The sequence below is a fragment of the Corapipo altera genome, unplaced genomic scaffold, assembly GCF_003945725.1.
Source record: "Corapipo altera isolate COAL_440 unplaced genomic scaffold, ASM394572v1 161, whole genome shotgun sequence".
NCBI lineage: Eukaryota > Metazoa > Chordata > Aves > Passeriformes > Pipridae > Corapipo > Corapipo altera.
Window position 1 is genome coordinate 750,087 of NW_020884979.1, and position 24,093 is coordinate 774,179.

At 47.9% G+C, this 24,093-nt stretch overlaps 1 protein-coding gene and 1 long non-coding RNA gene across 2 annotated transcripts in view; both read left to right on the forward strand.

Annotated features, from left to right (window-relative positions):
- The first annotated feature begins 574 nt into the window (after positions 1–574).
- LOC113957837 lies at positions 575–1,518 on the forward strand. Its single transcript, XR_003531309.1, has 3 exons — positions 575–668; positions 1,194–1,315; positions 1,424–1,518. It is a non-coding gene; the product is annotated as an uncharacterized LOC113957837 (long non-coding RNA).
- Positions 1,519–3,646: 2,128 nt separating this feature from the next.
- PTEN (phosphatase and tensin homolog) overlaps positions 3,647–24,093 on the forward strand; it is a 47,632-nt gene continuing 27,185 nt past the window's right edge. The window contains exons 1-3 of the mRNA XM_027665649.1: positions 3,647–3,802; positions 18,892–18,976; positions 23,321–23,365. Of these exons, the coding sequence (XP_027521450.1) occupies positions 3,724–3,802; positions 18,892–18,976; positions 23,321–23,365 (209 nt within the window). The 5' untranslated portion in view covers positions 3,647–3,723. The remainder of the gene's footprint in view (positions 3,803–18,891; positions 18,977–23,320; positions 23,366–24,093) is intronic.

Here is a 24,093-nt window from a genome sequence, read left to right on the forward strand (position 1 = left end):
TATATATTATATATTAGTATATATTATATATTAGTATATATTATATACACATACATACTATGCATATATATGTATAATATATTGACATAACATATATATGTTATGTATACAGTATATATGTTATATATACAGTATATATGTTATATATACAGTATATATATTTCATATATATATATGTTATATAAGTAACATATATATATGAATAATTTTACTGTATATATATACATAGTAACAGAAGAACGTCCAGGAAAAGGTTAAAATCACAGGATCTCTGTCATTCCTGTAATTAACCCAAAGTTTTGGCAATTCCCCTTCAACCCCCCTGCTCTTGTGTCCGTGTTTTACAGGGAACAGGGGACAGGGCAAGAGGAAACTGTGCCAGGGCAGGGGCAGGTTGGGCAGCAGGAGGAATTTCTTCCTGGAAAGGCTGCTCAGGCACTGGAAGGGGCCTCAAAGCCCATCCCATTCCACAGGGCCACCTTCCACTAGCCCAGGTTGCTCCAACCTGTCCTGGAACACTCCCAGGGACGGGGCAGCCACAGTTTTATCGGGTTTGGAGCCGTGGGGAAAAAAAAAAAAACCCCAAACATTTTGGGGTTTTCCAGTGAAACGCGCGGCTGAGTTGGTTGGAGCCCACGAGACTGTAGCTGGAAAACTCCTGGGAGAAGGTAAGATGGAGGCCCTGGGATGCAGCCACTGGAAGGGGGAGCCTGGAAGTGGAGGGGAGCTGGGCAGAGCTGCCCACAGCCAAGGGGATGGGTGTGTGTGCCCGTGGGAGCACAACGTGCCACAGAGCAGGAGCTATTTAAGGCCAGTGCTGGCACAGGAATAAATGGAGACTGACCAGGTCCCAAATATATTTAGCCTGAAAACCAGCAGAAGGTTCTGGGAACGGCTTCCCACTGGGAATAATGGTGGCAAAAGATCTTAAGATGCAACTTGATACGTTTATGAAAGGAATTATATAATACAGCGTTTGCAAAAGGCTGGAGGCTGCAGCAGCCCAGGAAATCCCTCCACCTTATGTTCCAGTTTATTTTGAGCCCTTAAAGGAAAAGCTAAGCTTTTTTCCCCCCTTCTCCCTGTTTTTTTCCTGCTCCAGCATCTGCTGCCAGACCCCAGCACCTCTTAAAAGTGTTTAAAGATTGAGCAAGTCACTGAAGTAACTATTTATTTATTAATTCATTATTTAGATACAAAGTGTCTTCAGTGAGATGCCTTTCCCTGCCAGCCCAAAAAACATTCGAGGTGGACTTATAGATCTGGTTTTTTGGAGATATCTGGTTTACATCATCTGCTTTTCATGGACAAAGGGGTACATGGATTCTCCTTGTCCCCTCAGGACACTCCTTTCCATGCTGTCTCTTTTCTGGTTGTACAAAAAGTGGTTCAATTTTCCTCTTGGTTTTTTTTTTCTTCGCAGATTTTTTTATAAAACAACCAAACACCCTTTAAAGATTTCCTTCCAAGGTGTGTTATCCTTGGCTTCCATGGGATATCCCTCATGCTACTGCCCAGCAATGGAATGACATGAAGACTGGTTTTGAGGGAGGCAAATTTACACATGGATTGTCCCTGCAATCCCATTTTCCCAAACGTGTATCACGTGCCAAGCTTCCTCCTGATCCCTCAGCAGCTGGGGCAGATGCTGATCTCCAACAGATCCCATTCCTGATGCTTTGCAGAGGTCCTACATCCCAAACTGCCTTCAGATTTTAGTTTTTATTACCTCAGGAACCCAATATCTCGCCTCTCTGCACAGCAGAGGAAAAAAAATCACACGAAAGATCCCCAAAAAAAAGCCCTACCAAACAGTGAGAAAGATGGAAACTGGTCCCAGAGTGCAGCCAGTGTTGATATCCAGCAGCTCAGGCTGCACCAGCCTTCCTGATGGTCGTTTTCCTGCAGAACATTAACACGGGTAATTCCCAAAGACTTGCAGGAGTTCTCAGCTTAGACTGTGAAGAACCTTGTAGGCTGGGGTTAAAAGGGGTTTAAAGGCTGATTTAGAGATTTATAGACAGTGCTTTCCCCCTGCCAGGATAATTGTCATCCATGTGGGAATGGGGTGGGACAGAAAACTCCATGGAAGCAGCACAGCCAGGAGGGCTGAGCCAGCCGGCACGACCCGGGGGGACTGTCACGTCCCCGTGCCCATGATTGGATTGTCTCGAGGACAGGAGGAGGAATTCCTTGCTGGAAAAGGTTGTCAGGTATTGGCAGGGGCTGCCCAGGGAGGTTTGGAGTGCCCATCCCTGGAGGTGTCCCAGGAAGGCCTGGCCCCCACTCAGTGCTCTGGGCTGGGGGCCAAGGTGGGCATCGGGCACAGGGGGGACTCCATGGGCCGGGAGGGCTTTTCCCACCTCAACGATCCTGTGACTCCGAGGGCAGCAGGTGGCCCCAAACCCCCTCTCTCCCTCCCTCCCTCCCTCCGTGCCCGGTGGCTGCAGGGGGCGATCGGCGCTCGCTCACCGCGGCCGCCCCGCTCCTCGCCAAACCCAGCGGAGGACACCCAGCCCCCTCAACCCGCCGGGCTCAACCCCCCCCACCCCTCACCGGGGCCGCACCGAAACCGCTCTTCCCCTCTGCTCGGCGGGGCGGGCCTGGCTGGGGGGCGGCGGGGGGCGCGGAAGGCCAGCTCGGGGGGGTGGTGGGGAGCTCGGAAGGGTTTCGGGGCGCCCCGAGTGTGCTCGGGGGCTGCTCTGAGATGGCTCAGGGGGCTCTGAGGGGGCTCCGTGGCCGCCCCGTCCCCTCACGGCCACTTCCGCCCGCGGGGGAGGCGCCGCCGCCAGCGCCCACGTGACCCGCCGGTCCGCAGCGCACCCACCGAGCCTCATCTCACCGCCCGTACCCCTCCGCCCGCCGGCCCCCCCCTCGCTCCCGGAGGGAGCGAGGGGGGGGCCGGCGGGCTGAGGGGTACGGGCGGCGCGCTCGCAGCGAGCCTCTCCCCCCTCTTACCCGCCCCGCTCTCCGCTCCCCCGGTGGCGGACCCCCGGAGGGGGGACTACTTTTCCCTCTCGGCGGATGTGGCGCGGTGGGCGTGGCGGCGCCGCCCGCCGTCCCTCTCGGAAGCCGCGGCCATGATGGGAGCCCCGCGCCGGCGAGCGCTGCGGGCCGGGGGATGAGCGCGGCCGCGCCGCCCTGAGGGAGCCGCTGCCGCCGCCGCCGCCGCCGCTGCCCGGGGAGGAAGGGGGAGGAAAGGAACGGAAGAAACAAAAAAAAAAAAGCACCCCCGCCGAGCGGCCCGGCCGGCCCCCGGGGCGGGGGGGGGCGGGGGGGTGGGGGGGTGGGGTGGGGGGGTAGGGAAACGGGGAGCCGGCTCCGGTGGTGGGGAGTGAGGGGTGGGGGGCGCGCCCCGCGCCCGCTGTCACCATTGCCGGGGCCCGGAGCGCCGCAGAGCTGCTCCCCCCGCCGCCGCCGCGCTCGCCCCAAACACGGCGGCGGCGGCGGCACCGCCCGCAGGGGCTCGGCGCGGCTCCCGACGCGCTCGGGGGAGGAGGAGGAGAAGGAGGAGGAGGAGGAGGGAGCAGCAACAGCAGCAGCAGCAGCAGCAGCAGCGGCGGCAGCAGTAGCAGCAGCAGCGGCCGGTGCCGCCGCCGGCAGGAGCCGGGCCCGCCCGGGGCTGAGCCGGCGGAGCATCCGCGCCCGGGGCCGCCCGGTGGTGCCTCTCGGCCGCCGCCCGGGCCCTGCGCGCTGCCCCGGAGCGGCCCCCGGCTGCCAGACATGACCGCCATCATCAAAGAGATCGTCAGCAGGAACAAAAGGCGATACCAGGAGGATGGCTTCGACCTGGACCTGACCTGTATCCTCTTCCTCTCTGTCTCTCCCCCCCCCCCCCCCCCCCCCCCCCCCCCCCTTTCCCCCCTTCTTTTTTTTTTTTTTTTTTTCCCCCCGCACGTCCCCGGCGATTGCATCAGACCCCGGCGCGGCGTTACCTAACGCGCTGCCCCGCGGCCGCTCCGCCGGGGCTCGCCCGGGCCTCCGCCGCCGCCGCCGCCGCCCTCCCCCGCCGCCGCCTCGGCCGCCTTTTGTCCGGGCCCGGCAGATTAACGGAGCTCCGGGATTAACGCCGGCGCTCCGAGCCGCCCGGGGGCCGTGCCCCTCTCAGCCCCCACCCGGCCCCGCGGCCGCTTGTCTCGGCCCGGGCTGGCTTTTTGGGCTCTGGGCGCAGCGAACGTGCCCGTCCCGCCGTGACTCGGGTCCGCAGCGCTTTTATTTATTTTTTTATTTTTTATTATTATTATTTTTAATTTAGCGGCTCGGATTGCGAGTATAACCGTGGCAGGCCTGTGGCTTTCCTCGGGTTGCTTGAGTGGAAGGCTGTGTCCTCTGCCCTGATTTCCATCCCGTCGCTGTTCCTTAGGATGCTGCGAGGCTCCCCACGGCAAGAGGTGGCAATCGCTGCTGCCAGATTAAAAAAAAAAACCACGGGTTTTTTTTCCTGGTGGATGTGTCAGAGACACGGTGCATCGGGGCTCGTCGAGGAGGATTGTATAGAATACTTTACTCTGGAATAAGTAATTAGCGAGCAATTACGGCTAATGAGGCAAAACCCGGGGTGTAGTTTTGGTGGCCTTTGGAGCAGATGTGCTGGAGCGGGGCGGCAGGCAGATGTTTGGCTTGGAATGCCTTGCAGGGTTAATGGTGTGAGGGGGGCTCTGCTGTGGCCGTGGTCTTGCTCCTCGGAGAAAGATCAGTGCTGGGTGGGAGGGATTTTGGAGCAAGAACCTCGCTTAGAAGTTGGAAAAATGAATATTGACAGTAGTGTTCAGGGCCAGACTTAGCCCTGTAGAGAGATCTTTCTGTTCTGCAGCAGGAGCAGGGGGAAACTTACTGGGTTTTGGAGTAATTGCGCTCATGTCCGAGCAAGTTCTCCAAATAAATCCAGTTCTTGGGCAGGATCAAAGCTGATAACAGCTGGAACCAGCACAGAGCTCTTGCTGTTCCACTGAGCCTTGGCCTAAAATTTTAGTGGCTTTAAAACAGCCTGAAAGGTTCTGGACTTAAGCAAGTGGTTGCTGAGCTCTGGGTTAAAAAGCAGCAGCTCTGGTGCATAATTCCTGCACTCTGTCTGCGATAAATGTAATTTTAGGCCTGAAAGTATTTTCACTTGGCCACTGGGGTTATGAAAAGAGTGAAGTGGTGGCAAAACCAAGAGCTTCTGGCTTCACAGTGCAAGAGTTTGGTATTTCAGGTATCTTTGCCCAGATATGCCAGTGGTAGGGAGAGATTTTCTTGGCCCAAGCTGATCTTTTTAACTAGTCATATGCTCCCAGCAAGAGAACTGGTGAATGTAGAACCCTGATATTCCTGCTCAAGGCTGCTAATGATGTGTCAAATGGAACTTATTGCTTATTTTCTTACTTTTTTTTTTTTCTCCTTGTCTCATTAATTTTATTCTTAGAATTCTGTGTTATAAACAGGCCACTAGAGTGGGCTTAGGCTGGCTTTTCTAAAAGGAGCAGCTGGCTGCAGTTCTGCAATGAAAAGTGTAGAAAAGGTGGGGGGTTTTTTCCAAAAATATTTTAGGAATAAGCTTATACTCAATCCTTATTTTTATAGCTGCACATTTTGAGCAGATAATTAATGAATGAAGACTTGTGCCTTTACAGTGCCATGGCTTTGCTTGGAGGCTGATGTTGCAGCACAAGTGGAAGGTGAATTTTTTGATGGCTTTGTGCAGGGTGGGATTGTTTCTCACCATACCTGACAGCTGGAAAATAACCTGTTTGTTCCTTACACCTGTAGGCAGGGAGTTAAATCTCCAACCATGTGATATTAGGGCAGGGAAGAGGAAACTTGAAGGCCAAGCGAGGTGTTCATCAAGGCATGGCAGGAGGACCAGGTGGTGCAGATTATGGTGAGTTCAGGGAGTGAAAAAGGGAAGGAAGAGCCCAGGGATTTTGGCATTTACCTGGGATGTGGGAAGTGGAGGCCTGAATTCCCCCTGCAGTAAATATTTCTGTGTGAGGAGTTCAGTGGTGGTTGCTCCAAACCCCTCAGTAGCTGGTCAATGATTACCTGGGCTTTGGGAGGTGGAAATCAAAGGAATGATGGTGAATCCAGGTGAGGTGCCTGATCTCCAGCCTGTCTTCTGTGACCTGCCCTTTCCTTCCACCCGTCTTTGAGGGAGGGTCCGTGTCTTGGTGGTCCAGGTGGACAGAGATTTGTGGTCTTTGCATTTTGGTCGTGGCTGATTCTCCCAGGCCTTGGAGGAACACCTGAGTGCCAAAGCCAGGCTGGGTCAGGTGCTGGAGTGCCAGAATTCCCTCTGAGGACCTCTTTTCCTCAGTTGGGCTGTGTCAGATCCTTTTAAAACTGATGCTGGTGCAGGTACAGTCCAGGATGTTGTGCTTGGGACTCTCAGTTCCTGAGGAGTTGGTTAAGAATTCCTCTTGTGTGGATAATGTAGGATTTCAGCAAAGGGAAAGAGCACCTCCTCAGAATCAGTGCACAGTCTGAGAATAGTCCTGTGTGTCCTTAAAATCCACACTGACATTACTTTTCATCTAATCAGATGTTCTCCGTGAACAGTCTTTTTTAATGCACCTCTTGGAAAAAAAACCACTTTGAATTTAGAAGAAGAAAGGTTTTGAAGGTGGGGACATTAAATAAGCTTTTTAATACTTTATTTCAGCTGTTTATTCCGAGTTTGTTTGGGTTTGCAGTTGCTTTCTGTAATACTGGATGCCTTTTTGTGCAGATGGGAGAGAAGGAAAGTTGGGATTAGCGGCTTTCTTCTGCCATGGTGACATTTCTTGATGCTGCAGCCACCAGTCTGTTTTCTGAGGCACTGTAATGTTTGGTATTTCTGAAGTTGTGCAGCTTGGTTCATGTCCACTTCAGGAAACGGTGCCTGGGTTGCTTGTGTCTTCAGAGCTTTACTGAGTTTAGCAAGTGGCTCAACTATTTGAGGCTGGAAAAAAGCGGTGGAGCTGCTTCTGGCTTTGGTTAAACTGTCTCGTGTTTCCAGGCCCTCTGTCAGGGGTGAAAATGGCCAACTAGGCTGAGCTCAGGGCTTGACTGAAGCATGTGCAGCTCGTGACCTACATAGTGGTACAAACTGCAGCAATATCCAGTAAAGATGAGATGCTGGGTGCAGTTTACACGTCTCACACGTCATTTGTCTCGTGCGATGAAAGGCAGAGAGCGCTCAGATTGTGAGAGGGAGCTTCTGACGACCTCCTCCCGCTTTCTGCTGCTTGCAGTCCTAAAGCTCTCTGCATTTTTAATGAAGTTTTAAATTATGGGACTTGACTCAAAATGGCTCAGCTTCCAGGGGAAAAAAAAAATGAATTAGTGGCATGAGGTACATACCGTGTTTAAAAATAGAGCCCGGCTTGGAAACGCCGTTCGTGAAAGGGACTTGGTTTCATTTTGAAATTGAAGTTTGTCAGAGGTTTTGTAACAAGTTTTTCGTGAGGGTTTAGAAGAAACTAGAAGAGACCAACTGGCAACACGTTTTATTGGTGGAAAAGTATTTCTTTGTTCTGGAGTAAACCACGTTACTTAGCAGTGTTTGGAGCTCGTTTTGCTTTCTGGAGCCCGGGATGATCTTGGGTTTTGGACAGGAAGGTTAGTGCTGGGAATTCATGTAAGAAGTCAGTTTGCACAGACAGCAGTACAATGGTCCTGCTGGCTGGGGACTCCTTCGGAGTTGCAGTTCCCTGCTGGCTGTAGGATGTGTTTGATCCCAGGAGAAGGGCTCTTTCTGCTCTTAGCCAGGAGAGGGATGTCTGGAATTGTCCAGGTGGTGGTTGCTGGAGGTGCGTCCGTGCGTTTTTTCTCTTCCGGGGTTGCACGTGAGCTGGGTCATTTACTGTTGCTCACAACCCAAAGAAACCCCAAACCCTTTGCTGTGCTGCTGTAGAACGTGGGGCTGGTGGTGTTTGACAGCTGAATTTTTTCCCACACCCCCCCCCATTTCAGCAGGTGCTCCGTTGTGCAATCCCATTCAGAGTCACCCGGCCCCTTCCTGCCCTGCTTTTTGGCTGCTGCTGCTGCTCAGAAAGGGGCTTAAAAGAAGCTTCACAAATCATAGCTCATCTCTTTGCCCTTGTTTTAAGTGCAGGCTTCCCCATGTACTGCTTCCTCTTGGATCATCAGGAATTTTTGGTCCATGTGGATGCTGTTTGCACAGGGCTGAACTCCAGGTTAAGAATTCCCTGACAGAAGGTGCTCTTTGGTTTCGTGCTGAGGTGGTGGCTGTGTGTTCTCAAGGTGGGGAGAGGAACAAGTACAGCTCATGTGGACACTGCAGAACACTTGTGACCCTTTGGAAAAACCCCAGCTGAAGTGACTGATTGTTGAAATCTGGGTGGAAGCTCAGTTAAGTGTTTGGAACCTTCGGAACATCCAAAGCTTTGCCATTAAACGGGAAGAAGGTGGTGCTGAATTAAGCGCAAGCTTTGCTAGGACTGGTATTGGTTTTGAGTGTTTCCTTTCCAAGGAAAAATCCAAGTTCCTCCTCGTGGCACTGAGCCTGATGGGCTGTTGGCACTCGAGGAGTTCCCTTTGTGGGGTCTGCTCGGTGGCTCTGGTGGGGACTCCTGAAAATCCCTCCCTTTTTTACTCTGCGGGTGGTTGGTTGGCCACGTGTCACCTGGAGTCTTGGAGGGTGGTGAGCTTTGGAAATGCATCTTTCTAGGAATCTCTACCAGTCAGGGAGGCCTTTCCATCCACAGGATAATTCCACCTGACTTGCAGTGCCTCAGTGAGGGAAGAGGATACAGCCTTGAGTGTGGGGCTTATGCAACACTGCAACTGGCTCTTACTGCTCACTTTAATACGTGCACAAAGATTAGCTGGCTCTTGATGCCTGCTAGGCTGGGATCAGCAGGTTTCTTTGGAACAAAACTGTGGTTTTCCAGGTGCCATCCAGTGCTACACTCCTGTAGGACCCTGGGTTTACAACCAACATAGTCTGAAGCACAGTGACTGCTGTAGAGGCAGTGAGTATTTGTTAAATGTCTTAAAACACTGTCTAGAGGAGGACAGAATTGTCTAATTTTAAAATTTTCACTGTATTTTCTTCCTTGTAGGTTGTTTTGGACACCTAAATCCTCTTTGTTGTGCAAACAATTGATACAATTTGCTCAGTAATAATATTGCTGCAAGAATATGTTTCTTTAATACATTGTGTTACCTCCCCCCCATGCTAAAAAACATAAAGCCAAAACTAAACTTCAGGATGTAACAACTGCAGAGTTCAAATATTATATGTAAAGTTTCTGTCTACCGAGTTTTTTTCTGCTGGTTGTGAATCTCTGAGCAGCTCCTTGAATGAAATTATATTTTTAATGGATTAATGTTGTTGCCACATTAATTCTGCATAAGCTGACAAATTATACCCCTGGTACCTTAGCCTAGGGACTTCCCCTGCAACGGGTTTAAACATGAAAATGGTCCTTGTATGATGATCTAAAGGACAATAGTTGTGTTCTGACAAAGTGGGAGAAAAGGGAGGGAACAGGCAGATGAGCTGTCAAATCCCTTTATTACATTAGAGCCCAAAGCTGGTGTCATTACTCATAACTAACTCCCTTTTAAAGCCCCCCTCCTTTCTGGTTTAAGTGATCTGCAGCTTGGAGCTGCATGCAATGTGTATTTATTTACTGTGCCCAGTGTAGGGGGGATATTCAGGGTTAATTATTGCATGGCTTTTTAGGGGGGAAAATGGGATGTAGCCTGGAGTGATTGCTGGACATGCCCAGTGCCTCATCCCAATCCCTGAGGTAGGTGTGGGCTCCTTTGACTTGGCACTTGGGTGCGGGTTTTTCGGGATTAGAGCTGTGCACATCCCACGAGTTACTGGAAGGCTGATTTCTGGGCTGGAAGAAGGGAATTCACTGGAAAACGAATTCCTGTAGAGCGGGGTCTTTTCCTGAGGCACGGCTGCTTTGTGGGTGGTTGCCTCTGCTTTGGGTTCTGTTGGTTTTTGAGCGTGTCTTAGGGCCCAGGTTGATATTTCAGATGTAAACAGATCCTCATTCCAGTTTCTAGCTCCAGCCAGCATCCTCTGTGCTCCTGTCGTCATCCGCCTCGGTCGCTGTCTCGCCTGCGAGGCCCCGAAAGGAAAAAAAAAATAATACAGCAGCAGTTTTGTAGAATGGAAGTAAATAATCTTGCAATTAGGCCCTGTATCATGCTGCATAAATCTGGGTTATCTTAATAACGATTTTTAGGCAACGGGGCTCGAGTAGTGGCTCGGTGATTCAAATGGTAATTGACTGTGCAGCTAAAAAATTAAACTCAACTGCTCTGTGTTTGGGATGATGACTATTGCAAAAGCTGGCATTGTTCCCTTTAAAGATGAACTCCCAGCTTCACAGCCCCAGCGTGCAGCAGTGCAGAAAAACTGCTTAATATCCAGTTTTTGGTAGTGGAGTGCTTAAGAAACGTCTTTATAAACTTAATTCTGCCTTTGTGGAGCGGCAGTAGAATAGCTTTTAATTGCATGATTAATTTTCTTAGAGGCCTCTGCTTAATTCATTGCATTGCCTGGGTGTGTATCAGGCTAGAATTGAAGGAGTTGTGTATTTTCTGCTCTTTAATTTCTTGTGTGGGTGAGTCACAGAAGCAATGTCCTTTTTTTATACTAACATTTAAAGGAGGGAAACACTAGATCTCATCAGAATGAAGTTATCTGCTTGGGGCTTACTGGTTGAGGAACAGTTTATTAGGATGGCCTCGTGTCTTGTTTTGCCACTTGCCATTATCTTCTCTTGGACTCAAAAGAAGGTTTGATAAATCCATGCAAATCCTAGTTTTTGTAGCTTCTGTTTTAGAAAGCTTTTTAAACGTGTGCCACATTTGTCCTCTTTGAAATTCCCTTGTCTCTGAAAGTTTTGGATGTTCTTTCAGGCTTGCAAAAAGTTGAGTCTGAGCCATTTTTCACTTCCTGTCAGTAAATATCAAAGTAGTGACTCTTCTGTGCTGACTTCTCGTTACTGAATAAAATTCTTGTGTTTTTCTGGGGGTGTTTGAGGTTAGGATGTGCTTAAATACACGTTAAAGGAGACCCTGCCAAGTGAGGTGGTGTGCTGGGAACACGGACCAGGGAGACCTCAAACTTCTCCTTGAAAGGGTTCGTGCTGAGTTTGGTTGGTGGGTTAAAACAGATAAATCTGGCACTTCAGAAACTCAAACTGAGATGTCTGGTCTAGTTGACAAGGTGGTGATGGGTCAGAGGTTGGACTGGGTCATCCCAGAGGTCTTTTCCAACCCTGATGATCCAGTGAACCTGCACCACTGACCTTCCCCACTGGCACAGCTCTTGGTCTTGGGCCTCCCTGTGTTGCTGCAGCTGGTTGGGATGCCAGGGTAGGGGTGGTAAGATGGGATGCAGCTTGTTCCAAAATGGGAGCAGAAGCAAAAAAACCTTCTTAACTGACCTCTCTGTGTGTTTCCATCTCTGGGAATCCCTTGGGATTGTAGGGTTTTGTTCAGTGCTGTAGATCTGGACTTGAGGTGGAGTTGAGGCCCAATCTCTGACTTCTCAGCTGAAGAGTTCTTTCTGTCAGATTTTGTGTGAATAATACAAAGTTTGATGCATCATTTGTTATGCTCCTGTTTGCTCTCAGTTTTCTTTGAATGGGAAGGGGCAGCTTTTTTCTGTCTGTAATATCAGCAGCTATTTTAGAGGGATTTCATAGAGTCATAGGATATCCTGAGCTGGAAGGGACCCACAGGGATCATCCAGTCCAACTCCTGGCCCTGCACTGGACACCCCAACAGTCCCACTGTGTCCCTGTGAGTGTTTGTCCAAACACTTCTTGCAGCTCTGCACAACCAGCTCATGTTTCCTTTATTACCTGCATGCTTTTCTATATTTATGATTCCAGACCATTTTGAAATGAAAGTTTAAGGCGTCCTTTTCTCAGCCTTTGTCAGAACAAGCTCCTCTCTAGAGCAGCCATCATCTTTCATGCTGCTTTTAGCACTTCTTGTATCTCTGCTGGGAGGTTTAGGGGGTTTTTCCCAATCTTAGTAACCCCATTAGCTGTTCAGCAAAGCCTCCCCTATGGCTTAGAGCTCCAGGACACATTTCATACACCTCACAGAGGAAGGAGAGGCTCTTGCTCTGGGAATGCTTCCCAAATCAATGTAGTAAGCAGATCTAGAAGCCCTGCTATGGGACAGAACTGAGTTATGGATGTAGACAACCTGGCAATATCCCCTTCAGGCATCTTTGGATTTCCCTCTTTGTGCTGGGGGAATTTGAGTTCCCTTCCAGACGTGTTGTCAGCCCCATGACTTCATCTGGACAGGTTTGCCTCCTCCTGGATAGGAAGGAGCTGCAGTTTTGTTGTTCCTTGTCTAGGTTGCTGTGTTTAAACTGCAAGCTGAAATCTGAAAAAAAACTAAAAAAGTGGGTGGAAAAAAAGATCATTGTTGAAATATGGAGCATTAAGGGGTTAAATGCATTTCTTCTAAATCATAAAATGTTTCAACCACATCTGAGTTGGTCCCTTTTCTTGTTCTTTAAGGCACAGATGGTAGAGTTGGCAAGTGCAGCTGGCTGGCTACAAGGAATCCTCCTTTGCTCTGAAGAACCTTCTTCCTGTTCATTTCCCCTCTACTTCCTGATGATCCAGGCTCGTAGAAAAATAGTAAACTTATTTTGTGTTTCATGCTGGCTAATGGAAATGCTGCCTGTTGAACAGAAATTCATGCATGGGTCCAGTTTGAACAGCATATCTGCCAGGAAACTTTCCCAGATTGGTCTGGGTGTATTTTCCCGTGTCTTTTGCCTTTTTTTTTTTTTTTTTTTTGGTTGTTGTAGGGATGCTGTCAAGAAAATGGCACTAATAGGAGCTTGGCCATTTGTCAGGGCTCTTAAATCTGTTTGAGGATGGAGTGTGGACACTTCTCATAACACTCCCCCTGTAGCTTCAGGCTGTCAAGCTGTTGAACAGCAAGAACAGCGTGGTTTGGTTGTTTTTTTTTTTTAATCCTTGCTGTTGCTAGATGGACTCGTTTAAGCTGGACTTAAAGGGCTGGAGGTCACTGTTTGATGGCTGGCAGGCTCCTGAAGTCAGAGTTCCTGAAAATTGTGGGCAGATCCAGGCAGCAAAGCGACTTTGGGAGCCTTCAAAGGCCGCGGTGCCTCTGCTCCCGGGTGTCGCTGTCACACCAGTGGCGGTGACAGCTCGGCCACCTCGTGCAGGGAGGGCAGGGCTGACCCCCAGCTGGCAGCACAGCGAGCAGTGGGCTCCTGGGAGCACCTTCCAGCCCCAGCTGGAGGTGAAAAATCAGCACTCCTGGCAGTTGTGAAGCTTCTTTGACGGGGCCGTGGGTTTAGATCTCCTTTGTTACACGAGATCTGCGTTGGGAAGGTGGAAACAGAGCGTGGGGAGAAAGGGGCTCGTTGTTGTTGTTGTGTTGGCAGGGGGCTGGTTCAGGTTGTGCAGTAAGTTTTTTAGCTCCAGAGCGTGATTTGGGCAGTGCCATCAGTCACAGCTTCAGGAACACTCAGCTTGTTTTAAATTTCCTTCCTGAAGGAAGAGGAGTTCTAATGCCTGGTAGGTCTTCTGAAGCCTTTGGTTCAGAGTGATAGAATGGTTTGGGTTGGAAGGGACCTTAAAGCTCACCCAGTGCCACCCCCTGCCATGGGCAGAGATACCTCCCACTAGCCCAGGTTGCTCCAGCCTGGCCTTGGACACTTCCAGGGATCCAGGGGCAGCCACAGCTTCTCTGGGCAACCTGGGCCAGGGCCTCTCCACCCTCCCAGGGAAGAATTCCTTCCCAATATCCCATCTAACCCTGCCCTCTGGCACTGGGAAGCCATTCCCCCATGTCCTGTCACTCCAGGCCCTTGTAAACAGTAAATATTTATAAGACTGTAAAGGGCTCTGAGTTTTAAAGTTGTTTTGTATTTGCATTTTGATGTAAAATCTGTCCTCAGTGTTGGGTTTGGAAAGCAAAGCTCTGTGTAAGTTCCGAAGCTCTGCATGCTCTGGCCTGCTTATAAAATAGGAGATGAGGTCATTTGCTCTTTGTTTTCCCTTTAAAGCCACCTTAATGAGTGGAGTGAGGATCCTATATTTGAAATATAGCACTTCATAAAATTACTCAGAAATTCTAATGCCGTTGTAGTTTACTCATTGAGAGTGTTGATCATTGCAAGAAAGGCTGCAGCTGTCTGTTCTTGTGGCTGTTTAAGAATTAAGAATTGGTAAATATTTCGGTATGTTTTTTTGGCCACCTTCCATTATTAGGCAAAAGGCTGAATTTGTGAGCAGAATCAGTTATAGGACCAACATGAGTAATTTACTTTTATATCTCCATGTATGTGAAGTTGCAAGTGTATACTGCATATTCTTTAATTTGATCTTGGCATAGTGTGAATATATAGACAGCTATTTTTGAAAGTGATTATAACTGCTGATTTGCATAATGATCCAGGATTTTTCTCATAGCAACTGCAAAGACTGTCATCTTCAGCAATGTGGGAATGATTTCAGGCTTTAAAGAGCACTGTTTTGTTAAATCTCTGAGCAGCATTAGAGCAGAGGCATCTCCGAAGTGGCACATGGATTATTTGCTTTGCTCTGGTTTCAGTATCGACACTTTCTCATTGTGGATGATTTAGCAAATTATTGGGTGTTTTGATTTGAAGGTTCCTTGGGCCACACCACAGTGTCTTGGTTCCTGCAAAAGCTCCAGTTGGGTAGTTAGAGGTAAGAACTTGAGCAGAGGATGGTGTTTTGGGATTTTGTTGTTGGACTCTAACAGAGTCCAGCCTCTAAATTCCAGGGGAATGGGTGTCTTAGGAAAGACCTACTTTGGCAAACTGTGGCAGGGTTTATTTTATGCTGTTTAAGAAAGCCCAGTTCAAATTTTGGTAGTTACAGCTCTCTGGTTGACTTTGTTTTGTGTGTGTTGAACTGCCTCAGTCAAGGCCTGAGGCCTTTTCCATTTTTGTTTGCTTGCCCTAAAAAAAAAAAAAAAAAAGAAAAAAAAAAAGGGAAAACTTGGAATTGACAATAAATTTGTTGCATGTTTTGAATGATCAGGTCTTCCAGATTTCTAAAATTAGCAGTATCATTACCAATTTCATGATGACTCAGAGTTCCCCCTTTGAATGGAAGCCCAGCTTCCAAGCTCCTGTGTAAGAAATCTCCTCTTGGTAGGGAATATCTTAATTTCAGCTTTGGGAATCAATGTTAAACTAAGTGAGGTGTGAAAAGGAGTGTCTGTGAACTGTTGAGCGTGGCTGGTGATAGAATTCCATGAAGATGGTGTTCCCTGATGCTCCTAAAACTGGTCACTGTGCAGTGATCACGGGCTGTCCCTGTCCCCAAAGAGGGGTTTTATTCCCTGGCATGGGGATAAAAACATGCAGGAATATCCCCTCCACTTGAGGCAGATCTTGGGGGGGAAGACCTTGGGTTTCATGGCAGCTTTTCCAATTAAATGTTGAATCTTCTCTTTCTGCTCAGAGATTTAGATCATGTGTGCAAACAGCAGCACCGTGTTCTTCCATCTTATGGTGCTCCTTAAAGCCAAAGGCATTTCTTCAGTTGCTTGAACCAACAAAAGAGCTTCAAAGCCACATGTCAAGGCTGCCAGAGCTCCAGGAGCGTTTGGGCAACGCTTCCAGGGGCAGGGTGGGATCGTTGGGGTGTCTGTGCAGGGCCAGGAGTCACTCACACTCCTTGTGAGTCCCTTCCAGCTCAGGATATTCTGTCTTGAGCACATATTGAAAAGACACAGAGTTTTCTTGCCCAGCAATAGGAATGCATTTGTCATGGCTGTTGCTTGCTTTCCCTGGGAGCAGAGGAAGCCTGGTGCCATGAAAGGGTGTCACTGGCTGGCAGGGCCGTGTCCTTTAGCACACAGGGGTGAGTCAGCAGTGGCGTGTGAACTGCATTCCTGCCTAATACTTTGAGATAATCGCTGAGGTACTTCAGGAGGACGATTATATTTAGGTGGTGGAGAGAGATTGCCTCGCCTGGTTTTAAAAAAAAAAAAAAACCCCAATCATATTTTTCTAAACTCAACCCCCCCTCCTCAGTGGGCTCGCTGTGGGATGTTTGGTTTTGAGAAGCCCCTGAGTTCTTGTGCTCTCGGGTTGCCAAGCCCCAGAGCACACAGAATGCTTTTAGTGAATCAGCATCACAGACTCACAGAATAGTTGGGGTTGGAAGGCACCTCTGGAGATCACCCAGTCCAACCCCCTGCCCAGGCAGGGTCACCCAGAGCAGGTGACACAAGAACATGTCCAGGTGGGTTTGGAATGTCTCCAGAGAGGGAGACTCCACAGCTTCCCTGGGCAGCTGTTCCAGTGCTCTGCCACCCTCCATGGAATGGTCTTCCTCACATCGAGGTGACCTCAGTAAATATTTTTCTTATTTTCCCCCCCCACCCCACCTCTTTTGAAGTATTTTCCCATTTTTTTTCCTTTACTGGGATGTTGTGGAACACCTTTTGCAATACCCACTCTGCACTTAAAAAATAATTGTAGTGATCCTGGTATAGTTTAAGGGACCTTAAAGCTCACCCAGTCCCACCCCCTGCCATGGGCAGGGACACCTTCCACTAGCCCAGGTTGCTCCAAGCCCCGTCCAACCTGGCCTTGGACACTTCCAGGGATAGGGCATGGTTAAGTTAAGCATTCCTAGTGATTCCTAGTGGTGATCAGTCAAAGGTTGGATGATCTTAGAGGTCTTTTCCAGCCTAATTGATTCTGTGATTTAATCCTGCCCCTCTTTAAAAGCAGAAATGGCTGTGAGCTGTGCATGTGCCCTTGAGCCAGGGAGGGGAGAGGGGTCACAGGAGAGGAGGATCCAAGCGGGAATTGCGCTTTCCAAAAGCCGGAGCCCGCCCCGGTTATTTTGGAACTTTTTATCTCCCTCTGCCTGCGTGTTTTGAAGCTTTGGTGTTTGGACAAGTCTGGGAACCTGCTGACTGGAAAGGCTGCTGTTGAGATGTTCTCTTCCCTTCGCTTGGGGTGTCTGCTTCGCTTCCATCTTGCACCAGCTGGGAATCCTGGAAAGTATCTCATGGCTCAGCCTCTGGGAGAGGAAAAGCATCTGAGCATCAACCACAGGCTGTAATGCCTGAAAAAACCCTGGAGTAAAGCTCACAAACCGAAATCTGAGCAAGTTGCAGCGTAATTTGGTGAAGTTTGGGCGTCTGTCTCACGGGTGATACTCACCTGAAAGTGGGGTTTGGTGTGGTGTGTCAAAGTGAATTGATTTTACCCCTGGTTTTTTTTATTTTACCCTGTCAGGAGTGCTTGTGTTCCACAAAGAAGTGCTGTGGAAAGCAGCCTGATATATTGGATTATTTTGCTGTGGTAATTTATATGGCCCTGGTGCTCGGGGTGGGACCCAAAAAGAGGTGCTTTGCAGGAGAAATGCTGGGAGTAGGGAGAAATCAGGTTGAAATCGAGGAGGAGGGAGTGATGTGTGTAGCTGAAAGCCAGATAATTCATTGTTAGCATAATATAGATCCCGTTTCTTCTTCTTATGGCAAGGAGGAACTGATAAAATAGTGAAGATACTGCTAATTATATAGCACCTTTTGTTAATTAAGGAGGTGTGAACTGCTCAAGGAGTAAAATACCATCAGAGTGGTGTTCAAAGTTTGTTATTTGAAGTTATCACAAGCTCCGTAATTTAAGCAATTTAATGTTTAGGTTGGTTTTTTTTTTTCCTCCAGTGTAAGTGTTTTTTTAGGGTTTGAGCAAGTACAGAATAAACTGGAAACCAGCCACGAGCCCCTTTCAGCGTCTGTATTTAAGGCAGCTACAAATATTTATTTCATTTACTCAAAAGCTTTCCTATTTTTCTCATTGTCTGCACAAATCTTCTGTTGAATGGCCCGAGCAGACCAATGTCTATTAATACTTGGATTACAACACAGTAAATGCTAATTCTTTTTTTTTTTTTTTTTCTGAGAGTACAAAACATTATTTCCGTGTATTCAGCTCTTAATGTTTTTCTGGAGTCTTGCAGTTAACGGTGTAAATGCAGAACTTGGTCTGTGCTGCTCTGCTGTGAGGGCCTGAGCTTGTGGGAATTCTGCAAGGGTGGAGTAAAGGAGTTTGTGTCCTACTTCAGGCTTTGCTTTGTGGACAGCTAACTGGAATTTTAATATCTTGGAAGCTGCTGCAGTGTCTTCCATCCCGATGTTCCTGCTCTTTGCAGCTTTGGGATATTTCGACCATAAAAATGCTTCTTGAAAGGGTGGGATAATTTAGGTTAAAAGGGCCCTCTGGAAACCACCTCCTTCAGCCCCCTTGTTTAAAGCAGGGCCAACTTCAAACATATCATGCTTTGTTCTTGCTCCTTCTAAAATTAGTTTGAGGAGGAGTATGTTAATGCAGCAGGGTATGGGCTGTTCGAGCTGCTGCTTTCATTTCTGGTTTGATTTGCAGTGAAGCTTCTTCACTACATTATCATTTCTAATAATGTTTTAAACTTGGGAGTGCTTTCTTTATTGGAGTTATGTTAAAAAAAAATAAAAATGCATGTATCACTTCACTACCAGAAAAATAAATGCCAGTGATTCTCTAGCAATTTGCTGTGAATTCTTTAGAGATGTAAACTTGCAGTTTTCTTATTGGCCCTTTTTCCTTAAGCACTGATTTGTTTGGGCTAAGAGGTGCTTTGCCTAAATTCTTTCATCCCAGGTTGCTTTTGGCAAGTGAATTGCAGGTAGTTCAGAATAAGATGTGAGGGTATTTTTTCAGAAGTGGGTAATTGTTGGGGTTTTTTTGATAAACAAGATACAGAATCCTTTTCACATTCCCATCTGTTGTGTGGAGTCAGTTGGAGTTGTTGCTTTGACTTGGATACAGTTAAACATTGGATTAATGTCCATTTAATAATATTGCAGACATTTCACTTGCTTTACAAATATTTCCTTAACTTGCATATCCAGATATTTATCCAAACATAATTGCTATGGGCTTTCCTGCAGAGAGGCTTGAAGGAGTGTACAGGAACAACATTGATGATGTAGTAAGGTAAGGCTTTGGTTTTCTTTTCCTTAACTTATGAAACTGGAATATTCTTTTCCGTACTTATTTGTGTTCTGCTAAGGAAAGGATGTGTGTTCTGACTCGTAGAAATGGCAAGGTTTTTGCTTCTTGTAGATGTTGCCTTATTAGTTTTCCTGGAAAATGTTGGAAACAAAGAAAATGGTCAGGCTGCCCCTGTGGGTTGATCTCAAATGCACATAATCTGCTTTTTTAAGGTGAAAATTCACTTCAGTGAGTTGTGTTGGAGTAAAAAGGAGGCTCTTTGCTTTTAGAAAGGCATGGGTCCATCACATTTCAGGATAAGTTTGCCCTTACACTTTCTTTAGTCATTAATGAAGTGCTTCATAAGTTAATTTTGAGTCAAAGTAGTAAATACAGGTGACTTCATCTAAAGGCTTTTACTTTGGGTTGTATTCAGTAATCATGAATGAGGAGAAAAATCAGCTAAAATTCGTTATTGCTGCTAAAAACCCCTCCAGGTTGTCATTTTTATCATCAAATAAAGTCATTTGCTGTGAATTGGTGGCTGCAGCTGCAGAAGGGGTGCAGAGTATTTTGGGAGCATCCTTGTAATTCTTTAGTCATCAACACCCAAACCTGGAGAGTGCAGTGTGAGAGACTGCATTAAAAACTAAATACTTGAGAGAAGCTGCCAAAAGTCTGTGTGTTTGGGATCCTAGGCTGTGGTTTTTTGAAGCCATGTGTGATGCTCTGGAGATCATTTGAGGCCCTGAGCTCAGTAGCTCCAGGAGAGACATGATGTTTGGGTTGGGGGTAGTGCAGGAGGGTTTGCAGTGCAGTCAGGAGGAGCTGTGTCCGGGCAGGAAGGTGCTGCTCCCAGGTTTGAGAGTTTCTCCTGGTTGTGTGAAGGGTTTGTCACTCCCACACAACATCCTTGGCTCTGAACTGGAGAGACATGGATTAGCTGGAGGGACCACTGAGTTGGGTGAAGGATTGGCTGAGTGGCTGCACACACAGAGCTGTGATTGAGGGCTCAGTGTCCACATGGAGAGCAGTGAGGAATGGGCTGATCCCACAGCGTGGGCAGCAGGGGAGGGGAGGGGGGATTCTGCCCCTCTACTCCATTCTGGTGGGACCCCACCTGGAATGCTGTGCACAGTTCTGCTGCCCCCAACACAAAGAAGGACACAGAGCTGTTGGAGCAAGTCTGGAGGAGCCACAAAATTGCTGAGGGGACTGGAGCACCTCCCCTGTGGAGACAGGCTGGGAGAGCTGGGAATGTTCAGCCTGGAGAGGAGAAGGTTGTGTGGAGACCTCACAGCACCTTCCAGGGTCTGAAGGGGCTGTTCATCAGGAACTGGAGTGACAGGACAAGGGGGAATGGCTTCAAACTGAAGAGAGGAGGGTTAGATGGGATATTGGGAAGAAATTCTTGTCTGTGAGGGTGGAGAGGCCCTGGCACAGGTTGCCCAGAGAAGCTGTGGCTGCCCCTGGATCCCTGGAAGTGTCCAAGGCCAGGCTGGACAAGGCTTGGAGCAATCTTGGATAGTGGAAGGTGTCCCTGTCCATGGCAGGGGGTGGAACTGGTTTCTCTTTAAAATCTCTTCCAAATCAAACCATTCTGGACTTCTATACTCATGGACAGGCAGAATTAGCTCTGCTTGGTTTCACAGGTGACTGTTTGCATCCAGGTTAACCAAGAGCTGAGTTGAGAGCGAGCTGAGCTCCTCAGCTCCCACGCTGGGAGGAGTCGTAGCCCTCACCTGGGCAGCAGTGGTCAGGAGGCAGTGGCTTCCCTGCACAGCTGCAGTGAGCTGGGCTCAGGGGGGTTGGTTTTGCATGTCCAGCTGTCGTGCCAAAGCTCCCCATCCACAGACAGCACTGAGAACATCGGACCTGACCAGGCTTGCGGAAGCCACTGTGTTCTCTGAGGAAACAGGGAGATGTCATCACTTTTCCAGAGCTGGTCTTGTGTCAGGGAGGTCCAGTAGCAAGCTGGAAATACTCATGCAGTGTGTGTGTGTGTGTGTGTCTCTTTGCTGGGATTGTTAACAGAGGTGTGGAGCTGTGTTCTATAATCATATGGTTGCACACAAGAAAAGCTTTCCCAGAGAGGTTGTGGGCTCCCCATCCCTGGAAGTGTCCAAGGCCAGGTTGGTCAGAGCTTGGAGCAACCTGGGCTAGTGGGAGGTGTCCCTGCCTATGGCAGGGGGGTGGAACTGGGTGGTCTTAAGGTCCTTCCCAACCCATAAAACTCAGCCTCTGTAGCCAACTTTCATTGCCAGCAGTCAGAGCCACGTTTTTGTGAAGCTGGTGGGGGCTTTGCATGTGCTGAGTGAAATATCTGTTCCCTGAGGGGCTCCACCTTTGGGAATTGTGGGATAGGGGCAAAGGCTGGATTTAAAATAAATCCTAGAATGGTTTGGCTGGGAAGGGATCTTAAAGCTCATCTTGTTCCAACCCCCTGCCATGGGCAGGGACAGCTGCCACTAGCCCAGGTTGCTCCAAGCCCCATCCAACCTGGCCTTGGACACTTCCAGGGATGGGGAGTTCAAAAAAACCTCTCTGGACAACTCATGCCAGGGCCTCACCACCCTCACAAGGAAGAATTTCCTCCTAATATCTAACATGGGAATAATCCAAATAAATAACAATAGGCAGCAGTCTTTGAAGGCCCTCTTTTATTCCCAGCATTGATTTCAGTTGCTTCTGGATGAAGGGAAATACATTTTATTCAGTACCTAGGTATGTGTAAAATAGACTTTTGAAAGAGAATCCCTGTCTAATTATTAAGCTGTCCACAAACACTGATCAAAAGGAGCAGTGATCACCTAAAAGCATAATCAACCAAATTAAGATATGGAGAGATGTAAATTAAGTGGCTGTAGGGAACTGGGTGCTGAGGTAGTGATATGTTTGTTGCCTCCTGTTTTTAAACAAGAATAAAATGTGATCATGCAGCATTTTCCACGTTGCACTCCTCATCTGCTCCGGTCATTTTTTTATTGTGGAATTATTTTTCCAAGAGCTTTTTATGAGAAATTCAACGTTCTTGAGCCCCGGAGCAATTGGCATCGAGCCAGGATCCACCAGTGGCCTTTTTCTGACTATCCTGACAAATTCCAGGCTAATACTGCGTGAGAAGTACGACCTGGACTGCTGGCAGTGTCACTTGGAGAGGTTTTGGATGGAATTTTGTCCTCAGAAAAATGACTTCTCCCCCTCCCTGTGGATATTACTGGCAGAAGCGGAGTCAGCTCTCCTCGCTCTCGGGTGTGTGTGAAACGAGCAGGAATATCTCCCGAAAACAACTCCCCGTGTCCACCATCCTCCTCGGGCTCTCCAAGTCTGCCAGGGGGGACCAGCGGGAGCCCTGGAATATGTTTTCCTGGTGAAATTGGAATCTCCCCCCTCGAGGCGGCGCGAGGAGCGTTCACATCTGTTCCTGTTTTAACGCCCGGCTTTAACCACGGAACTTCTTCTGGGTTCTTCTGGAATATTATGACTGATAACCAGAGCTTGTTTTTGCTTGAGCTTTCCAGGATTTTTAGCAGCCTAGTGTTTCTTTTCAATTCGAACAGCATGTTCTGTCATGGCTAATTAAATTCCTCCTGGCTGATGTGCAGATACACACTGTTGATGATGTTAAGTGTAAACATTTGTATGTTATTCCTTCTTGCACATTGCCAGGTGACACATCATATATAATCACGGCAATTTTGATGAATCATGTTTGCAGTTTGGCTCGCCGAGGCTTGTATGGGAAGTTGGGGGGGTTTTTTGTTGTTTTTTTTTTTTTTTTTTGGTTCCAAAGTGAGCTTGGAAATGAAAGGAGTGCGAAAAAGTGATCTCCCTCCTTCCTTTCAGAACCCACAATATCACCGGGGACAGACTCTGGTGGCAAATAATGGCCATTTAAAATGGGATTAAAAGGAACGGCTCAGGCTGCAGTTCGAACACAGAACTGTTACTTTAACTGCTCTTTTTCGTGGTGGCACTAAAAATATTGTGCATAGATGATGAAATTGGGAAGTGTTTGCAGTTCCCTGGTGTGATCAGTGCTTTCTGCTTTTCAAAATAACCAACCCTTCCTCGGTTTAACACAGCGATCTGCAGGTATTTCAGGGGTTAGAAAACCAGTCCATACAGTAAATATTTCGATTGCAGGCCAGGTCTTGGTTTTCTGAGTTGCAATAAATCCTTTTATCCATGTTGCTGGATTATTTGGATGAGTGAGGCTTTGAGGCACTGCAGGGAATGCAGAGCTGCACATGCTGGGTGGTGCTTTGAGGATGCTGCAAATTAAGGTCAACATTATTGCAATGTATATTAATACATGTCTTGTTTTGTTTTTCCTTCCTGCTTAAGGTTTTTGGATTCAAAGCATAAAAACCATTACAAGATATACAATCTGTAAGTATGCTCTTAGAGATGCATTTTCCCAAAATAATGACTTCTAAAAATAGCTTTGGGGGGAGCGCAAGTGGCTTCTTGTTGCTGTCCCGAAGCGGAGCCGGGGATGTTTTGCACATTTCTTAAAACAATTAAGGCTGATTGAGAGCACTGGTACTTCATTTAGAGGAGCTGAGCGAGGTTAAATGAAATGCTGGGGTGTATTCATATTACTTGAACGCTTTTAAATGACTTGGCACCCAGCCCATCTGGAGCCCTGTACCATGTGATTAAAAAGTGAAAAGTAATTCACAGCAGGCTTTCTGTTCATGTATTAATGTCCAATTGCCAAATGAATATTTTCCTGGGTTTTTTTTCTCTTCTCTGGTTTTGGGTCGTTGGTTGTTTTTTTTTTTTTAATCCAACTACATTGGTACCCTGGCTCTGTTTGCTTCCTCACTCCTCTTGTCTGTCCCTATTTATTACTTTAAAAAAGCTGTTGGAGCGATGGGCGACTGTTTCTCACTTCTCTAAGTGCAATGTTTTTCCTCTGAAAATTTAGTTATGCAGAAAGCTGTTATTGTTGCTGTTCCCTGATCAAATTTATATGTTAGCTTAGGCTAATTTCATTTGTATAAATGATTTGGTGATGTCAGCTGCTGTTGAAAAGTAGGTCGTGGTTTTCCTACCCCTCATCTTTTTCCTAGAAATCTGAGTTGAAGGTTGATTCTCTGAAGTGCTACAGTTTT